Source organism: Saccopteryx leptura, chromosome 2 (genome assembly GCF_036850995.1).
Source record: "Saccopteryx leptura isolate mSacLep1 chromosome 2, mSacLep1_pri_phased_curated, whole genome shotgun sequence".
Classification (NCBI taxonomy): domain Eukaryota; kingdom Metazoa; phylum Chordata; class Mammalia; order Chiroptera; family Emballonuridae; genus Saccopteryx; species Saccopteryx leptura.
The window spans coordinates 179,700,221-179,720,670 of NC_089504.1; the positions used below are offsets into that span (position 1 = coordinate 179,700,221).

Consider the following 20,450-nt stretch of genomic DNA (forward strand, 5'->3'; position numbering starts at 1 on the left):
TCCCACCCTATCGGGGTCAAGAGTTGTTTGCATGTCTATGGCCCTGCTAGACAGCAAACTCTGTGTATAGGTCACCATCTCGTCCCCACAACCTGTTGCAGGTCACGTGTGTGTGTGTGTGTGTGTGTGTGTGTGTGTGTGTGTGTGTGTGTGTGTGTGTGTGTCTGATGTAGTTGGAAGAGTTAAGGAAGAGAAAAAAAACTACCCATTCACCAACCAAACAAATACATCACTCTGGGTCATATGTAAAAATCCTTTATTGCTGAGGGAGGCAGGGAAGCCTGCAGTCGATGCCTGGACTGGGGATGCTCACTGTGCAGTTTCTACACCAGCATTGGATGGGAGGGGAAGGAGTCTAAGCACAAGAGGGTTACAAGGCTGGGAAAGGTGACATAGGATGCATGCACCTGGCGATTCAGCGAGGGTGACAGGGTGTCCTCATGATGCAGCCCTGGAGTCCAGAAATGGAGTGCTGAGTACAAAAAAAATGAAATCATATCTTTGGTCCTGTAAAACTCCCACCCACCACTGGGGAAGCAGGAGAGGAAGGGGAGGGGCATCTGTATGGGAGAAGGAGAGAGAACAGAAATCTTAGGCACAGCTGTCCCTCAGCCTTGGAACTGAAGAACTGAGCTCTCCTAGCTTCAGGTGCTTACACCTTCCGCTGTGTATTTCTGATGCAACTTATAAACACCTGTGTTCCTGGTCTGTCAGGGCCTGTGCAGAAAATGCAGCAACACAAACAACATTCCTCTCATCCTACTAGCATGCCCACGAGCCAGGCACACACACACAGCCCCATACAATGCACCCTGATGCTAATGGTCCCCCAGCTTCACCTAGCTCCTCCTCTTTTCAGAGCCCCCCCAAAACCCCCGCAAAGACAGGCCCTTTCTCAACAGTTTCACACAAATGAAATAAGATGATACAATGATCTTTGTAGACTCATCTCATCTAATCTCCTTTAAATGCCAGCCTCCAGGGACTTTATGTCTTATTCTTCCTGGTACCTAACAGGTTGAGAACGCTCTGTCAGTGGTGAGATTATGAAGGCTGCAATTATGGGCCTGGTTCCTCTGAAAGGACCTAGATTCACCAGCAAGCAGTAAAAGTAGATTTCCACCATGCACTTGTTTCTGCTATTTGTATAAAATACTATGGCAAAAATTGCAATGTAATTATCTTTATGGCTGATGCATATCACTGGGGGAGAGTATGTCATCCAGATATAGTTGCCTGTATAATTATCTGGCGGTTGGCAAGACTGAAATAACCATCTAATGAGAGTAAAAGTACCATGTAATCAGCGAGTTACGGTCATTACAGCTCTTGGCGCCCTCTCACCCAACACTGAGTGGGGGCGGGGGCAGACCTCGTCTCTGGATCCGGGGAGTCATGCACAGGCAGTCTCATTGAGAGTCGGCTTCTGCTCCTTGCTCTCCCTTGAGACTAATGAGTGTGGGTAACAGGGACACAGTAAGAGGGACCAGAGTCTCTCCCTGGTAACAGGTTTCTGAGTCCCCCTCCTTCTCGCCCCCATGACTCTTCCTTTGGAAGCCAGTGCATCGGTTGAGCTGTGTTGCTGTGTGTGGGAAGATGGTGTCCAGGTGGAAGGTTCCATGTTTTGACTAGACACTTCCCCACAGGATTCACACTTGCACACCAAGTGAGAGATCCGTCAGCCCACTCAGGCCGGGGTTCAGCCTAGAACAGAGCCAGCCGGGGGAAATGCTAGGACGTCCCCCACACCCCCAGACCGCAGCAACCAACAAAGCCAACATAGAGCGCTGAACACTTTACCTATACTCAGCCCTTGACTGCAAAGCCCTGCAAGGTCCTCTTATCACCTCCATTTTTAAGACAGGGACACTTAGGCACCGGGGGTTATATAACTTGGCCAGGGGAACACAGTTAGTGAGTGGCAGATTCAGGATTCCAACTCAGGCCATGCTCTTCTCCATCAGGCTACACAGAGCGACTGACAGAGAGTCAGCTACTTCACATTAGATGGCAGGAGTTCCTTGCATTTCTTCCTAAATCACTCTTGTGTAGAACTACACACTGGACCCAGCAGGAAGAGATTCTGAATAATCTGAATGGTTCAGCCTGCCCGGGAGGCAAAACACTTCACCCGTGAATTGGATGTGAATTGGCACCTCTAATTATCAGGTGATGATCTCCCCATCTTTTGCACAGATCAGGAGAGAACAGAATCAAACAATAGAGATAAGATGAAAAAGAAGGCTGTGTGTGTTAGTGTGTGTCTGTGGTCACAGACAAGCATGTACCTCTAAGTGTTGGTGTGTTTGACAGTGTGCTGGGCATTGGCATTGTGTTTCAGGGAAAATTTATGAACATTAATGTCTGTAGCATCAGAGGAAATACTCCTCTGACAACACACACACACACACACACACACACACACAGCCCCTCGCCTCTCCCTAACCAATAACCCTTACCTCATTCCACACTGCGGGGATAATCAAGGCTGCCAAAGCTGGGGACAATCTCCTGATTCACATCAATAGGAGTGTCTGGGGTAAAACAAGCAGTGTAGTTAGGAGGGATTTTTCTGAATGTGACCTTTACCCTGACCCACAATGAAGGACTAGCTAGGAAGGGCGACATTGGAAGGCAAAGGTGGGAGGCGAGGAGGAAGCAGAGCCTCCCTGACCACACCCCCCAAGCTATAGCAGGACTGGCCGATAAAGGTCTCCCAGGGAACTCTGCACTGTGGATCCAAGCTGGCTGGGTAGCAAGGGCCGAGGAGGCCTCTCTGTAGCTAAGAGAAGTCTTGTCTTTCCCTTTGAGGGCAAACATGAGGCTTTTGACTTTTGCTTGTCTTGACCAGTCTCCTAAATCCTGCCACTGTACCTCCACACTATCTTACCTGGCTGGGTGTTCCTCTTGCCCATAAGTCCCACAAAGAAGTCATGCATGTCGCCTGCAGGAAAAGGGCCAACACTGTTCCCAGTGACCATCAGTCACTGGGGCCCATGCCCATGGAGCTATGGGCAAGTGGTCAGCAGAGATAAGGAGGGAGAAGAGGCTACTCACGTTTCTGGAGAAGTAATCGTTTCTTAGGACCTGTGAAAACAAGAACAGTGTGCAGCTGGGGAGTAGAATCAGGAAAGTGACCATTAGGGAGTGGTTCAGATCATAACTCTCAATTACTCACTAAGCCAGTTCCAGCCTCCTTCCCACCTGAAGGGGTCTCCCAGGCCTATTTTATCTTCAGAATCCTGCCCCCACACATCCCTCTCCCTAAGGCTGCTCCTACCCTTGAGAGCCTTGCCCAGAGTTTTGAGCAGTTCATCCACAGAGACAGGGCCACTGCTAGTGAGTGTCTTGAGCAACTGATTGATATCCGGGACCTTCTAGGGAAGAGAAACAAAGAGGATTGAGGCAGGAGGCTCACACCCAAACCGCTCACTCTTTTCCCATAAGAAACAGCCTTTTCTTGAGTCTATCACAGCCGAACCTGACATCTTATCTCTTTCAGGATTTCCTCGGATTTACAAGGGAAGAGAAGTGGGGAAGAGAAGTGGGCTCTCCAAGTGCAGCCCGTGAGCCAGCAGCATCACCCTGGGAGCTTGTTAGAAATGCATAAACTCAATCCTAGCCCAGACCTACTGAGACAGAATCTGTATGTTAACGGGCCCCCAGTTGGTTCATTTGCATAGTCCTGTTAAAGGAAACGCATGGTGCATCCCTGTACTGACCAACTGTCCCTGTTTGCCCAGGAATAAGGGCCTTCCTGGGATGTGGGACTTTCTGTGCTCAAGCTGAGATGGTTTGAGCAAAACTGAGACAGTTGCTCCTGCTATCTCCAAGCTCAAGAGCCCCATTGAGCCCTCTCTTGAGGCCTTCTTCTAGCTCCTACCACTTCTCAGTGAGAAGGGCCTTCAGTTCTTTGCTCCCTGGCACATCAGAAAGTAGTTTGTCCAAGGATGTGGTTGCCTAATGGAGGAGCCATGAATTCCTCCACTCACAAGGAAGGCCCATCAGATAGATCAAGTGTCCTCTGATCTGTGCTCCACTGAGCTGCAGACAGGACTCAGTCTTGGGGATAGGAAGCTGGGACACAGCAGCAACCCTGTAATTCACCCACTCCGTGCTATGTCTGTGGATGTTTCTCTCCTTGTGTTTCCCATTGCCTCTTGCTCTCTTCCTCTCCATGGGTTTTGGCCTCTGGTTTTCCTTCCCTCCCTGCTTTCTACACTAGACTTACAATTTCAGAAAGCAGCGTGTTCAAGTGACGCTTCTCCTCCATCCCACAGATGAACCCCAGATTCTGCACCTGCTGCCAAGCAGGGACTCTTAATTTTCTTGGTGATTTTTTTTAGCAACTTGGGCACAGCAGGATGGTTGGTGGGCACACACCACACACCCAGTTTATTGTAGCTGCAGAGAGACAATGACAATGATCACGTTTAGAGATTCTCACCCTGAACCTCAGAGGTGCCTCTCTCTGCAGAGTCCTTGAGTCCCTGGGCTGCTGAGCACATTGGCACAAGACGTTTCCCCACACAGACCATCCCAGTCATCCAGGCACCCATAGACCCTAGCCTCTGCCCTCCCCAATTTCCCTCACTCTCATAGACCTGCAGAGAGGAGGGATGGGACAGCAATCTTTTATTGACCAAGAGGGGCAAGTCCTTGAAGGAAGCTAATCTCAGAGGAATATACCCAAATATCCTGATCATCTCGAGCTGGAACATTGGGCTCCGAACATAGTGTCCAGCCCACAGTTGGCACTCGCACTCCCTGTGTGTTTTTTGAACTGATTCTTGTCTTTGAACCTGGCACAACTGCTGCCACCTGCAAGGCTGCCAGCCTACCGTGCCCCACACGCCTCACCAGCTGAAAGAAGGCTGGCGAGCTCTCTCTTGCCAGCACACAGCCTCCAAGGCAGCACTTTCCCCAAATTGTTCAACTGTTCTGCCCACCTCCTGTCACGAGAAGCAACACAACTCTGAGCTGGAAAGGCAGTTAGGCTTCACACACTGAATTTGTAATAAGTTCCACCTATTATCATCTTAAAAGCATTTGTACCAATGTAATTGCTATCATTTCAAAACCTTAAAGAGGCTTCCTCCTTGCTTTTCCCTGTAGCCTACCTGACAAGTCCTATTCCTTTTCCTAGAGGAACTTTGGAAACCAGAGCCTAACCCACTTTGTGTTGTGTTTATTATTATTTTCCTATCCTGACTAAGCAGAGGCTAGAGGGGGGCGGGAGCGGAGAACACAAGGGGTTGCAATCTTAGGAGCCCCTGAGGTTACTGGGGATGGATGAGCAGGGATAAGTGAGTTTATTTAAATTTTGAGACAAAATAATACATGTAACTAATAGGTAAAATAGCATACAAATGATCATTTGCGGGAGAAATCTAACTTTCATACCATCCAGGGTGTAGATAGCCCCCCCCCCCCACTGCTGCTGCCGCCCATCCAATCACCATCCAATTACCAAGTTAATCGTGTTGGTAGGGCACCTCTTGCATACAAGGTGTAGAACTCAAGCAGAGGGACAGAGATACTTACAGACATACCCAGAGACCGTGAGAACATGAGCTGACCAGAGAGGTAGGGACACCAGCACTCTGACGGATAACTGGGTAACTCCCAACCCATGGTCCACACTGTCCCTACAGCTTTCCGAACCAGCAAAGCTGTTGCTCCCATGATGTTGCCCAATACTTAGCCAAGGCGGGCCCAGCTAGAGGGGGTGCCTTACCTCCCTACGGCCCCTAAGGGGCACCATCTGCTCCTGGGACTCTTCACAGACAGCCTCAAGAGCCAGGCTGAGGGCCAGGATGGCTGCCAACAGCAGGGTGCTCCGCATGGTGCCTAGGAGAGCAAAGAAACAGGAATACAAGGCAGGGAGGAGGAGGAGGAGGACACAATATGAGGACAAACATAGGAAACATTCCTGACCAGCAGTCTGGCTTGATCCTGCTTCCCCATCCCCCAATACTCCCATCCAACCCCGGCCTGGAGACAGTATCTCTGAGTAGGGGGCTGTCCACTGGGCTTGGTTCCCCTGTCCTCTTATCAGATGTACCTCCCCAGGCGGTGCACCTGGCAGCAAAGAGCACTGGTGCTACAGTGCCGGGGACTCTAGGTTCCAAAGGAAGATGACAGATTTATAGGTCGTGCACGGGTCTATTTCCTTGTCGGCTTGAGGGATCCTGGATGCTATTTTTCCAGCCCTAGACAGACCCAAGTCTGAGGCAAAAACTTTCTAGTATGGAGCAGTCAGTCCATACCCACAGGCTTCAAACAAACTAGTTCTCAACCCCTTTCTTTCTGCTTTCTACTCAGTTCCCAGTGCCCTGCTCCCCGATCAAAGGCTGCCACTTCTTTTATTTCTCCTAACTCCGGCTCCTGTCTTTTGATGCCAGCTTCAGTCCTTCCAACGTTCTCCCATCCGTGCCTACCTGTGGAGCAGCTTTGAGCCTACAGCTGGATGGTCTAGTAGAATCAGCGAGCTGGCCGAGATTATGCCCTGCTCCCCGCAAAAGCTGGTGCTGTGGCGCTCCTTTGAAGAGAGAGACAGAGGTGGAGGGGATCTGGGAATGTGGCAGCGTCTCCTGCCCAGCTCCCTGATAAAGGCTCTGGGAGGTCTGGGGGAGCTGGGGGAGGGACTGAGAATCACCAATCCCAGGGTGGCTGGAGGGGAGGGGGGAGACTGGTGGGAAGGAGAGTATAGGCTGCAGCCACACACACGCGGGCACACACACACACACACTATAAAACCAGCTGCAGCCACACACACACACACACACACACACACACCATAAACCCAGCAGTGAGCTGGGGTTATCCAGCAGCCCACTTTCCAACAGCCCTGAGCTGGGCATGCTAAGGAATAATTTGTGTATGGTTTGCCACAAAATTTGCATGTCAGGCCTAACTCAATAGGTGTGGTCCCTGGGCCTCTTTCTCCTCCTTGCCCTTTAAACCTTCAGGTTAGACTGCCAGGCTGGAACAATTCCAGGCTGGTGCTTTCCTGGCTCTCCCACCACCAAGACAACCAAGACAGCCAGGTTCAGGCCCCTGAGGATGGAGAGGTGATCCTGGCAGCCCCTCTAGTCCTCACTTCACCCTCTGCTCTCCTCTGAGCTGTAGCGGGTGTATTGCCTTGATCCTCAGATCAACTGAGGGTCAGTACTTCTCTCTGCATTGAATGCAGAGACCTCATCAGTTTCTGGCTCCATCCACTACCTCCCCAATGCCAATGCCTCTCCCGTCAGCCTCCCTACCTCACCCCTTCTTGACCCCAATCAGCCTTAGTTGCATCCTTCTAAAGTCCTAACTTCTAGCCTTCCTGATGTAATCTCAGAAAGGAAGAACAAAACGCTGCAGCTAAACTGTCCCCCTACTCTCGCCCCCACCCTCAGCATTGGTCTAATTGCTTCTTTTTTCCCTCACAGTAACATTTTCCCCCACTCTCATCTGTCTCCGTGCAGCTCAGGCACCTTTTCCCCTGACCTTTTGAGCCTCTTGTTCATAGCTCGCACTGCTGAGGGGGCTTAGGCTGTTCACCTCACACCCAAGGTAGAATCCCTGAGGAGCATCAGCATCGTAGGATCAGAAAGGAGACCCAGAGAGAAAAGGTACTGCTGATAGAGACGAGGGAGAGGCAAAGTGAAGGCCGCTTTAAAGTGATTCATCACTCCACCATTTGTAATGGGGACGGGGTCTGAACGTTTGTAAGGTTGGCACATAGCAATTCATTTGATTTTCATCACCACCACGTGAGTAGGGAATATTGCCATTTTTCAGATAAGGAAATTGAGACTCAAAATGTTCAGTTGCATGCTCCAGGACATACAGCTGTTGGAAAACAGTCTCAAATTCAGGTTTTATCATTCTAAACCAGGGGTCCCCAAAGTACGGCCTACGGGCCGCATGCAGCCCCCTGAGGCCATTTATCCGGCCCCCATCGCACTTCCAGAAGGGGCACTTCTTCCATTGGTGGTCAGTGAGAGGAGCATAGTTCCCATTGCAATACTGGTCAGTTTGTTGATTTAAATTTACTTGTTCTTTATTTTAAATATTGTATTTGTTCCCGTTTTGTTTTTTTACTTTAAAATAAGATATGTGCAGTGTGCATAGGGATTTGTTCATAGTTTTTTTTATAGTCCAGTCCTCCAATGGTCTGAGGGACAGTGAACTGGCCCCCTGTGTAAAAAGTTTGGGGACCCCTGCTCTAAACCTTCTTTTCATTCTATTGTGCTGCTATGAGCTTTGACCAGCAAGGGAATAGCTAACTCTCTCAGAGGAAGTGGTGACCCACCTCTCCAAGGGACTTGGAGATTTGGGACCTTGTACTCTTCTGTACCTTGAGATTGGGGAGAGAAACGTAGCTCTGTTGTATATTCACTAAAAAGCTTCCTGCTTACCAACACCCTCCTCAGTCACCCTATTTAAAATTACAACCATTTCATACTCCATATCCCCTGCTGTTTCTTTTTTTATGCACGTACTACATCCAACATTCTAAATATTTCAGTTAGAGTCTGTCTACCCCATCCCCCACCAGAATGTCAGCATCACCAGGCCAAGGACTTTTGTCTGTTTTGCTTGCTAGTGGACTCCTAGCTCTATAGTGTTTGGCATATAATAGGTGCTCAATAAAAGTTTACTTACAAAACAAAAAAGAAAGCCTGGCCCAGCTTCTTGCATTGCAACCCACAATGTGAATCTTCCATAGCGTCTCTGCAGTGTGGTTAGGGTCCTGTAATGTGTCTCCCCACTCCACACTCCTAGCATCCCAACACCCTGGGACTTGAGTCATCTGGAAAGAAGTCACTCTGGCTGGACAGGGCCCCACCCATGCTCACCCCTGAGTGAGGGCAGCAGCTGGGTCTCAAGGCCCCTTTATTATGTGAAAGGCTAATGGGGCCTCATCAAAAGCTTCCCATTATCCACCTAATTACAGGGCCAGGATCCAGGGTTGGGAGCTTCGGTAGAATGGGGGATAGAAGTGGGAGGCTGTTTACATGTATATGGAAAGGCTGGTTTATGTCTTTGAGAAGCTCAGGGGCTGCTTTAATTGGACCTAGTCATCTCCCACTCCTCCCTCCCACCAATCTGGAGGAGGTCCAAACTAGGCCGGCTGGAGGGAGGTGGGGATGCAGGAGGAGGAATGTGTTAGACTGAAGGCTGAAGACTAAAGCCTCCTGGGTCCCATCTCTGCCTCAGCTTCTCTCTCACAGCAACCCATCCACCCCGGCCCCCAAGCCCTAGCGCCAGGGGAGCAGGGCTTCAGCAAAGGTTCACCATGAATCAAGTCCTTTGATGGTATGGCATCTCACATAACATGGCAGGGGCCAAGGGTGGGGGGAGAAAGGGAATGGCAGGGAGAACTGATCAGCCCTTGGTCCTCAGCATTAGCAAAGACTTGAAAGACCTGATGCTAAACTAAGTCAGAAGTGATGGAGGAGGGAGGCTTTGGCGGTGTCCACCAAGCAAAAATGAATCACGAGGGTTTGCTAGAATTAAATGACAGAGTCTTATTCAAGGGTCTTAAGATTTGCAAACTGGAAAACAAACAAAACAAAACAACAACAAAAACACTGCCAGATTGGCACCCAGTGTTCTGAAGAAAAAAGTTGAAAATTCTTATAGTAAAAAGGACATTCTTGAGAAGAACCAGTTCTGCATTCTTAGCCTCCAGATTGGTCCAAATGGTAATCTTCCAGATGTCTGATGGTCTAGATAATGGATATCAGGTGGTCTGGACATGTGAACATTCTTTCTTAAGCTTTTCAGAGGGTTAGCTATAGGAATTTTGTGTATCTCCAGGCATTGATGCACATGAAAAGTTTAAGTTCCCAGGCTAGTTAAAACAAATCTGTTCCTCATGTTTCAGCCCATTCTCATTTAAGTAATTTTTGTTAGTTTGGCTATGGTGACTCCATTTTGTTTCTTCAGTCTTGCCCCAGATGGTTGGGGCAGACTAGGCTTCAATTTGCCTACAAATCATATGCAAATGACATGTAAAGTGGGAGGTGTTGCTACAGAACACCTAGGTACAGTATTTTTTTCCTTTGATCACTACTCTGTATTTGCTACCACTGGCCTTGAGGGCAGGGTCCCTAGCAGATCCTCCCTCTGGAGTTCCCCCCTGTGCTGCTGGGGAGGGTTGAGGGTAAGGCCAGGAAAAGGTGTGTACCGTTGAGCTGAGATGAGACAGGTCAGTCAGCTGTTCTCAGAGGGCACCCGGACGACCTGCAAATGTGCACCACATGTACAACTTGGTGCAACATCCTGGAGAGGTGTTTTGGGTGAATTGGAGGGGCCAAGGCCATATGTGACAACTGGCTGAAGATACCGGTGATGCTTAGAAGGATGGCAGCCTCTGCATCCTGCCTGTTGAGTCCTGCAGCCAGGAGATAGCTGAGGGACAACCCACAGAGCCAGGAACTCAAAGAGCCCCTCAGAGCCTGGGAAGAAATGGCAAAGCCAGGAGGGCTGAGCTAGCACTGGTGTGAGCTGTGAGATGCTGGACTGGCTCCTTGCAGGGGATAGGGGACTCCAGCATAGTTGGCGTCCTTTGGAGACTGAAACACTCTACACTAAGAAAGCTGGACTGGCTCAGTGGGTGGGTTTGGGGCAGCAGAATTCCAGCTTCTCCCATCATGATGAAGCCAATTCAAGCCCTATAACACTGGGGAAACTGAGCCCCTATATGCTTCACAGGAAAAAACACACTCCTGGGCTCCGAAAAAGAAGAGAGGCAGAGACAGAAAAGAGGAAGAGGAGAGAGATGGAAAGTTAACTAGGAGAGGAGCCCATACCCCTCCTCAAACTGGCATCCATCCACATGACTGACAGCAAGAGGACAGGAGGGAGGGCGGGACCCTGGCCCTTCCCACTCCCACCATCCCCAGCCCAGAGAGCTGACAGTGCCTTCAGCCCCAGGAAAGAAAAATCAGGGAGGCAGCAGCCAGCTGCACGTCCTCCTGAGATTGCTTCTGAAAATGACCAGACCTTCCCTGGAAAAGTGATGACAATTTGGACCCTGGGAGCAGGAGAGGAGGGAGAGCAGGGAAGTCAGGATCTGGCCACCACCCTCTCTCAGACAGGAACTCCTTGGGCTGATTCTGAGAAGTCAAGGATGCGGGCAGCTGTCAGGGGTGGCGGTAGACTGAAGTACCCCCATTCAGGACACAGCCTCCCCAAACAGCTTTAGCCCCTCACCTGCCTGGGAAGAGCTGACTCCTCGGGTGCTATCTCAGCTCAGGGCAGGCTGAGCCCGAACACAGGGCTTGCACTCAGAGAGCGAGATTCATCTGCAGGCAAGAAGAGAGCTTATCAGCTCTCCCACAGCATGAGGACCTGGGGCTGTGAGATGCCAGCAGATGGTTGGAAGCAGGGTGCCGGGAGACCCCAGCTTCAAGGCGCAGTGAGCTCAGTGGTGGAGACAGGAAAGGTAGAGACTGTGAAAGGAAGGAGAGACATCCGGAGACAGAAACAAAGGCAGCTATTTGGACACCCTCACAGAGCACAGAACTAAATTATACTGCAAACAAAGGAGCTGCTTGTTCCCTAACGGTAGACACTGGGGAGGGAGAGGCTGAGACAAGACAGTCTATGAGGAAATACACATGAAGAGGGCGATATTTAAGCGTTATACAAAAGATTGTATATAATATTACTCAGAGCTCACAGAAACAGGGCCAAGGAGATGGTGTGAGACAGTTGGAAACCAAGAAAAAGATAAGGACGATGACACAAGAGAAAGAACTGAAGACAAGAAGGAAGAAAAGGGGTCAGTCCTAAGGATGGGAGAATCTGGGTGGAGCCTCCCCTGTCAAATGCCACCAGCTGCAGGCCCCAGCTGTGGACAGTGATTAGCAAGATAACTGCTGGCAGCAGCCTGGCATTTCTGTGTATGGACAGGAAGGGGGTGCCAGGGTGGGGCAGGAGCGATGAAGCCCAGTGGTGAGCTTGCGGACGGAGGGGGTGCTGGACCTCCTGTGTACCGGGGACCCTGCCTCCCCCAACTTACCTCAGCTCACACGAGCCCTCCACCCTTGGGCCTCTTTTTCAGGCTGCATCTTCCAAAGGATTCTAGTTTTCACCAAGACGGGATCCTCACTTCCCTCCAGGGACAAACTTAATGAATCAGCACACTGGCCACCTGCGACCCCAGTCCCATCCCCGAGGGCCCTGCCCCCACCCCAGGCTCTCCAATGCCCCCCACACTGCCAGAGCTCAGCCGGTCAAGGACCCAGAGACAATTTCCCTTCTTTTCCGTTCTTATTATCTGCATTAGCTGTCTCCAAGGAGCCTGAGGGTGGGGACCGGGGGCAGGAGGAATCCAACTACAAGCCAGTGAGATGGGGAAGAACAGCTCACCCACACGGACCAAACCTTTGGGAAATCACTCGTTTTATTAGTGGGCAAAGAGGCTGAGGGTGTGAGGAAGCTATGTTTGGAGAAAGGACTGGGATGGTTTAGAAGAAAGGTCCTCTTCAAGGGTTCTTCAGTCTCGGAGCGCCAGGGGGTTAGATAGGAGATCCTCCCCCAAAGATGGGAGGGGCTGGGCTGATCCAGGAAGAAACTGCTGTCTCTGCAGGAGGCCCCCACCTCCTCCCTATAGAGTCACTTCCAGGCTATGACTCCCCTTCTTCTTGAAGCTTAGCTTGCCATTCCCATTACCCGTAGGCCCCTGGATGACCTTGACAACCACATTGCTCTCCTTGAACCTCACTGAGAACCTGGAGGGGGATAGACAAAAAGGCAAAGCTAGTGCCCTCATCCCCTATGCCCGTATTTTCATGATGGTTTCCCCTCCCCTTCTTGAGGCAAATGCATCTCCCTCTACCCCCCGCCTGGGTCAGAAGACTCAAGAACCAGAGAACTTGGGTGGGGAGACTGAGAAGCCCCTGCAGGCCTGACCCTGATGACGCAGTATGCTTCACTTTCTGACTACATGAATTTTCCTGGTCACCATGACCAACAGCTTTGTCATCTGGCCCAAACCCGTCCCTTGGCCCAGCTCATCGCCTTACTGCTCAGTCACGGTGACTGGAAGCTGCCTCTGTGTGGTATCCAGCACAGATCGGTACATTTTGCTCAGCAGTTCAATCACATGCTCACTGACCAACAGGAAGTCCCCCTTGGAGCCCACTGATGATATCTTAGGAAAGAAAAAAATAGCAGGGAAGGGATTCATTTTTCTCCTCAGGTACAGCCTGAGAGACATCAAAGGCCCAGAGTGAGAGATTTGGTCCCCACTGCCTCGAGCCCACCTCAGGCCGGTGATGCCCACCACCTTCTCCAGTCTGAGGCCCTGCCGCAACCAGCTCTGATACCTCACTCAGATGCAAGCAAAACAGCCCATCCTTGAAGCTGGTGACTGACACTCCAGCCACACTTTCCAGACCAATGACAGTTTTGGCCTGGTACTTCTTGGCGTCTGTGAGAATCACATGCCCCTTGGTCAGGAGTAGAATTCGGGAGGAGGTCTAGAGACAGAACAGAAAAGGGTATGGCAAGGTGGGATCGACCTCCAGCCTTCCAGCTACCATCCTAGGCTTTGAATCAGGCTGTGGGGAGAGTTCACCTTGCCATCGCCACGATTGACCTTCTTCACTGTCTCTGCCACCAGAACAGTCCCGTGCTCTGTGCTCTTCAGCTTCTGCAGCTTGGGGTTCCCTTGAAGCCCAATGTAGTCACCACGGAATGGAATGGGGACACTGAGGACACAGAGAAATACGCAGTGGAGACAAGGTCCTTACCACTGACTCCCAAGGCCCTGTACCTCCCCCCACTGAGTTCCCATCTTAGTCCTCCAGTGCCCCTTCCCCATTCTCCACCATGTCCTGTAGCTCCATGGTTCCAGGCCCAACACCCATATCCCCTGGGAACCTGTTAGAATTGCTGGGGCCCCCCCCAGACCTGCTGAATCAGAAGCTCTGAGCAGGTGGGGTGCAGCAATCTGGGTGCCCACGAGCTTGCTAAGTGATTCTGATGCACGCTAAAGTGTGAGCCCCACCCCTGTATCGCCCCTGGGGACTACTGTCTTTGACCTTGATAACACTGACTGTGCGTGTCTGAGATGCTCTCACCTCTGGGGGTACGCGGCTTTCTTGCCCTTGAACAGTTCACTGGCACAGAGCTTCTCCTGCAGGGTCTCCACCTGCTTTGGGGACAGCTGATCCCAGAATTTCTTGCACTGTGAGTGGGTGGGGGCAGAAGCTATGATCATGGAGGGAGAGGGCAGGGCTGGAAGGCGGGTGGGGAGACAATGAGACGCGGAAGGACAGGGACTAGAGAAGAGAGCTAGAGGGAAGAGAACAGGCACTAGACACTTCAGAGCGCGCAGAGGCCGGAGGAGCATTGGGGAGCAGCTTGGGGACTAAGGGATGCTGGGCAGCGGCATGGAAACAATCAGATACAGCCCCCATGAGGCCGTACACCCAGCACACAGCACAGCCCAGTCCCAAACAGGTGCTCAGTAAGTATTTCCTGAGTAGAGGAACACTGTGCTAAGTGAAATAAGCCAGACACCAAAGGACAAATATTGTACTATTCCATTTATATGCGGTACCTAAAATATAGTCATGTGCCACATAACATTTCAGTCAGCAACAAACTGCATGTACTGTGGTAGTCCCATAAAATTATAATGGAGCTGAAAACTTCCTTTCACCCGGTGACATCGTAGCCATGGTAATGTCATAGCACACACATTACTCACAGGTTTGTGGTGACGCTGCTGTGAACAAACCCACTGCACTGACAGTCATATAAAAGTACAGCACATGCAATTATGTACATAATACTTGATAATGGTAATAAACAACCATGTTACTGGTTTATGTATTTACTATACTATACTTTTTTAAAAAAATGTTTATTTTATTGATTTTAGAGAGAGAGAAAAGGAGAAAGACAGACAGAGACAACAGAAACATTTATTTGTTCCTGTATGTGCCCTGACCGGGGATCGAACTGGCAACCTCAGTGCTTCAGCATGATGCTCTTTTCAACCTTTTTTTTTCATGGCACAAACACACACTAATTACTAAGGTCAGTGCCCCTGACTAAATACAACCATTTTTATCTCATGGCACAAATAAATTAGTTACTAAGGAAGAAGAGGTCAGGGCCCCTTTTTCTTTAGTAATTACTTTATGAGTGCGTGAGAAACAAAGGTTGAAAATCACTGCTAGCCAACCAAGCTATCTGGTCAGGGCTATACTATACTTTTATCGCCATTTTAGAATGCGCTCTACTTACATTAAAAAAAATGTTTGCTATAAACAGTATGCTGTGTTATGTCATCAGCAGCCTCATAGATCTTGTATTTACCGTGTCTCTTGATGGCATTGTATTCTCTTGTGCTTGCTTTAATCTCTTGTTGCTCTGTATAGTAATATGCTGTATGGGTTTGTGGCCTAGGCACACCAGACTATACCATACAGTCTAGGTGTGTATTAGGCTAAACCACCTAGGTTTGTGTGAGTGCACTCTATGATGTTCACTCAACAAAGTCACCTAACAGTGCATTTCTCAGAATGTATCCCAGTCATTAAGCAGCATATGGCTCTAGTCAAACTCCTAGACACAGAAAGTAGGCTGGGGGGTGGGGAAAGGAGAGGAAATAGAGAGACAGACTCCCGCATGTGCCCCAACCAGGGATCCACCCAGCAACCCCATCTGGGGCTGATGCTCTGCCCATCTGGGGCCATGCTCGTAACAGTGCTATTTTTAGCACCTGGGGCCGAGGCTCCACAGGGCCATTCTTAGGGCCTGGGCTGATGCGCTTGAACCAATCGAGCCATGGCTGTGGGAGGGGAAGAGAGATACAGAGAAGGGGGAGGGGGGTGGGTAGAAAAGCAGATGGTCACTTCTCCTATGTGCCCTGACCAGAATCAAAGCCGGGACATCCACATGCTGCCATATATTTCAAAATGGTTAAAATGGTATATTTTGTTCTATATGTTTTACCACAATTTTTTTTTTACAGAGACAGAGAGAGTCAAAGAGAGGGATAAACAGGGAAAGACAGACAGGAACGGAGAGAGATGAGAAGCATCAATCATTAGATTTTCGTTGCACGTTGCAACACATTAATTATTCATTGATTGCTTTCTCATATGTGCCTTGACCACAGGACTTCAGCAGACCGAGTAACCCCTTGCTTGAGCCAACGACCTTGGGTCCAAGCTGGTGAGCTTTGCTCAAACCAAATGAGCCCTCGCTCAAGCTGGTGAGCTTGGAGTCTCGAACCTGGGTCTTCTGCATCCCAGTTCAATGTTCTATCCACTGTGCCACTGCCTAGTCAGGCTTACCATAATATTTAAAAAAAATAAAGAGTGGAAGAGGGAGGAAGAAAAGAAAAATCAGAAGAAGGAAAAAAGGAAAAATGAGAGGAGAGGTGCCTGGGCCCCAGGACAGGCTTCCCTGGGCCCCACTCACCTTCCATTGGTGGAAGAGCCGCTGCAGCTCCTGATTAGCTGTGTTGAAGCACTTGTAAGGGGCAGCTGGCCACCTTTGGTAGACGGCAAATTGTTCTTCAGCCCCAGTAGGAATTTCTGTGCCTGGGTTGGAAGCAGGGGAATTGAGAACACAATGATGAAAAGACAGACATCCCCCCCACCACGCCCCAGACAGGCAAACTCATAACCAGATGCTGCCACTTAAGTGGAGGAAGGCCACCCAGAGAAGCAACAGGTGGAGTGGAGGAGACTGGAGCTGAGGAGAGAGAAAGGGGCCCTCTCCTGGATCTCTTTCAGCAGGAAGTGGAGGCTTGAGGCGGGCCAGTAAGAGCATGAATGGGAGATTGAAGGGAGAGGATTAGCTCCAAGCAGAGACTTGCAGCCTAGGGAAGTGAGGTGAGAGGAACCAATATGAAAACTGGCCTTGATATTTTGCTCCTGTGGCTTTGTACTCTCTCAGTTATGTACAGCTGGCTGCCACTGTCTGCGCTAGCTAGTGGACAGGTACTAACTCTCCCCTCCTCTCTGATCAGTCAAGCCCAGCACCTCAACCTGGCATTCAAAGTCTTTTACTTAGAGCGTCAACTCATCACAGGATCCCTTGCTTCACTTTGGCACACCAGCCAGACGGGGCTCCTCGCCATGCCCTTTGCTCAGCCCATGCACTAACCGCTGTGTGCCTTAGCTCGTGCTGCTCCCAGCTCCACACTGCCAGTCCACAGTCTGCCCATCCTTTCAGTTGCAGGACAAAGCCTCCTGGTTTCCTGGTCCAGGTGGGGGGGCTCTCCTTTCTTTGGAGCCCCCTAGCACTTGGCCTGTACTTCTGTTTTTCTACTACTGTTATTTGCGTGGATATCTCCCTCTTAGTGAGTCTCCCAGGACTTGAGTTTTTTCACCATTCAACATTTATTGAGTGTCTGCTCTGTGCCTGGCACTGTTCTAGGTATGGAGACAAAGCAGTGAACAGAGCAAGCGAAGTCGTTCCTCTCACTGGGGTTAGTTACATTCTACTGGGGGTGGGGGAGGATACTGCCCACAAGCAAATGAACACATATTATATAGCCTGACCAGGCGATGGCACAGTTGATAGAGTGTTGGACTGGAATGCTGAGGACCCAGGTTCGAAACCCCAGAGTCGCCGGCTTGAACACAGGCTCATCTGGTTTGAGCAAGGTTCACCAGCTTGAGCACAAGGTTGCTGGCTTGAGCAAGGGGTCACTCACTCTGCTGTAGCCCCCCGTCAAGGCACATATGAGAAAGCAATCAATGAACTACTAAGGTGCCGCAATGAGGAATTGATGCTTCTCATCTCTCTCCCCTCCTGTCTGTTCCTCTCTCTGTCACTCACACACACACACACACACACACACACACACACACACACACACACACCACATATTATATAATGACAGTTAATTACAAAAAAGTAGGCCCTGAGACTGGAATGAGTAGCAATATATTCCAAAACCAGAAAGGAAGCCACTGTGACTGAACTAAATTGAGTAAGAGGAGAAAAGACTAGAGATGGTTGGTCAAAGACAGAACACGAAGGGCCCTGTAGGCTGCGGAAGAACATAAGCTTTTCTTTCTTTCTTTCTTTCTTTTTTTTTTTTGAGTGAGATAAAGACAGACAGGGATAGACAGACAGGAAGAAAGATGGAAGCATAAACTCATAGTTTCAGTACCTTAGTTCAGTGGTGGGATTTAAATAATTTAACAACCAGTTCTCTGCCCTAATGACTACTTTAAGTATAAAAGTATGATATACCGAAAGGTGGTTTATTATTTCATGCACTTAATACTTAAAGAAGAACAATAAAAAGAAGTACACAAAACTAGATTGTTATTAAGACTTAAAATATTAATAAAAAGATATTAAATAATACCTGACAAAAAAACAATAAAATTGTTATTTAAGATATTTCCATATTTCCTCTTGATTAGTGTCCTCACTTGCAATTTTTTTCAGCTATGGACACAATGAACATTACTATTGGCGCTTAGAATACTCTGTCGCATAAATGAATGTTAAAAAAGAGTAAGAGGCCTGACCTGTGGTGGCGCAGTGGATAAAGCATCGACCTGGAATGCTGAGGTCGCCGGTTCAAAACCCTGGGTTTGCTGGTCAAGGCACCTATGGGAGTTGATGCTTCCTGCTCCTCCCTCCCCCTTCTCTCTCTCTCTAAAAATTAATAAAAGTAAAAAAAATAGTAAGAAATGGAATTTTGTGATTTCCACATTGGGTGGCTTCCCAGGTGCCCACCTTATAGAGAACCCTGATTACAAGTACCATTTTAACAACTGGTTGGCGGAACTCAACAAAAAATCAGGTATTGGTTCTGCTGGACCAGTGCAAACTGGCTGAATCCCACCACTGCCTTAGTTGTTCATTGATTGCTTTCTCATATGTGCCTTAAACAGGGGGCTACAACAAAGTGAGTTGACCCCCTTGCTCAAGCCAGTGACCTTGGGCTTCAAGCCAGTGAGCATAGGGTCACATCTATGATCCCACGCTAAAGCTGGTGACACCTTGCTCAAGCCAGTGGCCTCAGGGTTTTGAACGTGGTTCCTCCACACCCCAGGCTGATGTTTTATCCATTGAGCCACTGCCTGGTCAGGCAGGATATAAGCTTTTATTCGGAGTGAAACAGATGACCACTAAAGGGTTTTAAGGGGAAGAGTAACATAATCGTACTTAACTTCTTTTTTTCAAAGATTAAAAATTTTTAATTATTTATTAATTTTAGAGAGAAAGAGAAAAGGGGGAGGAGAACAGGAAGCATCAACTCCCATAGGTGCCTTGACCAGGCAAGCCCAGAGTTTTGAACCGGCAACCTCAGCGTTCCAGGTCGAAGCTTTATCCACTGTGCCACCACAGGTTAGGCTGATTTAAATTTTAAAAAATTTAATACAATTTGTTTTTGTATTTTGAAAGTTTTTAAACTTGCATAATAGTTGAAGAAAATATTACAATGAAGATCTGTATACCGTATAACTGTCACCTAAATTCACCAATTGATAATGTTAACGTCTTGCTCTATCTGCACATTCTCTAACATATGCACACATATATACAAATGCATATGAATACACACATATTCCCAGCAAGATGGCAGCATAGGTACTCACCTCCTTCCACAATCACATCAAAATTACAACTACGGAAAAATCATCATTCGAACTTCCTGAAATCTGGCTGAATGGAAGTCCTACAACTAGGGAATTAAAGCAGCCACATTGAGGCTGGTAGGAGGAGTGGACAGGCAGAATGGGCTGATCCCACACCCACATGTGGTGGGTAAAAATCAGGATGGATGTCTCTGCTGCAGAAGTTTCCCCTAAGAAGCGAGGGGTCCCAGCCCCACACCAGGCCCCCAGCAAGAGTTCCAGGAAGAGAAGTTCCCATGACTTTGGCTGTAAAAACCAGTGGGGATTAAGGTTGAGGGAGAGGGAGGGCTGCTGGAGTCCCAGGCAGTTACTCTTAAAGGGCTTGTGCCCAACTCACTCAGACTCACTTCCTCTGAGCTCCAGCACTGGGGCAGAAGCTTAAAAGGCACCAGGACCTACCGGGAGGAACTGAATTGTCCAGCATCAAGATGAAAGTGGTAGGGGGCAGCTTTCTCCAGACAGAAGTGCTGGCAGAGGCCACTGTTCCTTTGATGAGCCCTTCCCCCACAGAGCTGGCAGGCTGGTACCATATCTGAGACTCCATCAACCTGGTTCACACTGTTTGCCCTGCCCTGGTGATTCCCTGAGGCTCTGTCCCACCCAACTTTCAGGCCCACCCAAGCTGTTTCCAGTGGCTTTTCCACACTAATAGCCCATCTTAGCTCATGCTTCAGACTTTCCTAAAATCTCTCAAGCAAACATATTCTGGCCTCAACATGCCCCATACTTCTCACTAAGTGGCCCCAGGCCCAGTGCTAGCAGCGATCAGCCTTGGTCTGCAGCTTAGCCTTGTCTTGGTACCTCCAAGCCCAGTACAAG

The 20,450-nt window shown here is 49.3% G+C and overlaps 2 protein-coding genes across 4 annotated transcripts in view; both read right to left on the bottom strand.

Moving 5' to 3' along the window:
* Nucleotides 1-239: 239 nt before the first annotated feature.
* On the bottom strand, nucleotides 240-6,604 carry TAC3 (tachykinin precursor 3). Of its 3 annotated transcripts, none has more exons than XM_066369468.1 (7): nucleotides 6,441-6,604; nucleotides 5,738-5,850; nucleotides 3,281-3,374; nucleotides 3,058-3,087; nucleotides 2,891-2,944; nucleotides 2,460-2,534; nucleotides 240-472 (listed from the first exon to the last, which is right to left on the bottom strand). In XM_066369468.1, the coding sequence occupies exons 2-6, from the start codon at nucleotides 5,843-5,845 to the stop codon at nucleotides 2,461-2,463; spliced, it is 360 nt and encodes a 119-aa protein (XP_066225565.1). In that variant the 5' UTR covers nucleotides 5,846-5,850; nucleotides 6,441-6,604; the 3' UTR covers nucleotides 240-472; nucleotide 2,460. The 3 variants fall into 3 exon arrangements, with proteins under 3 accessions (XP_066225565.1, XP_066225564.1, XP_066225566.1); XM_066369467.1 differs by having other exon boundaries at nucleotides 3,281-3,377; XM_066369469.1 differs by lacking the exons at nucleotides 5,738-5,850; nucleotides 6,441-6,604 and adding an exon at nucleotides 4,232-4,404 and having other exon boundaries at nucleotides 3,281-3,377.
* Nucleotides 6,605-12,394: 5,790 nt separating this feature from the next.
* Nucleotides 12,395-20,450, bottom strand: part of LOC136391705 (unconventional myosin-Ia-like) — a 38,259-nt gene continuing 30,203 nt past the window's right edge. The window contains 7 exon segments of the mRNA XM_066363479.1: nucleotides 12,395-12,734; nucleotides 13,029-13,156; nucleotides 13,332-13,484; nucleotides 13,583-13,715; nucleotides 14,088-14,194; nucleotides 16,444-16,517; nucleotides 16,520-16,565. Coding sequence (XP_066219576.1) covers nucleotides 12,611-12,734; nucleotides 13,029-13,156; nucleotides 13,332-13,484; nucleotides 13,583-13,715; nucleotides 14,088-14,194; nucleotides 16,444-16,517; nucleotides 16,520-16,565 — 765 coding nt within the window. The 3' untranslated portion in view covers nucleotides 12,395-12,610.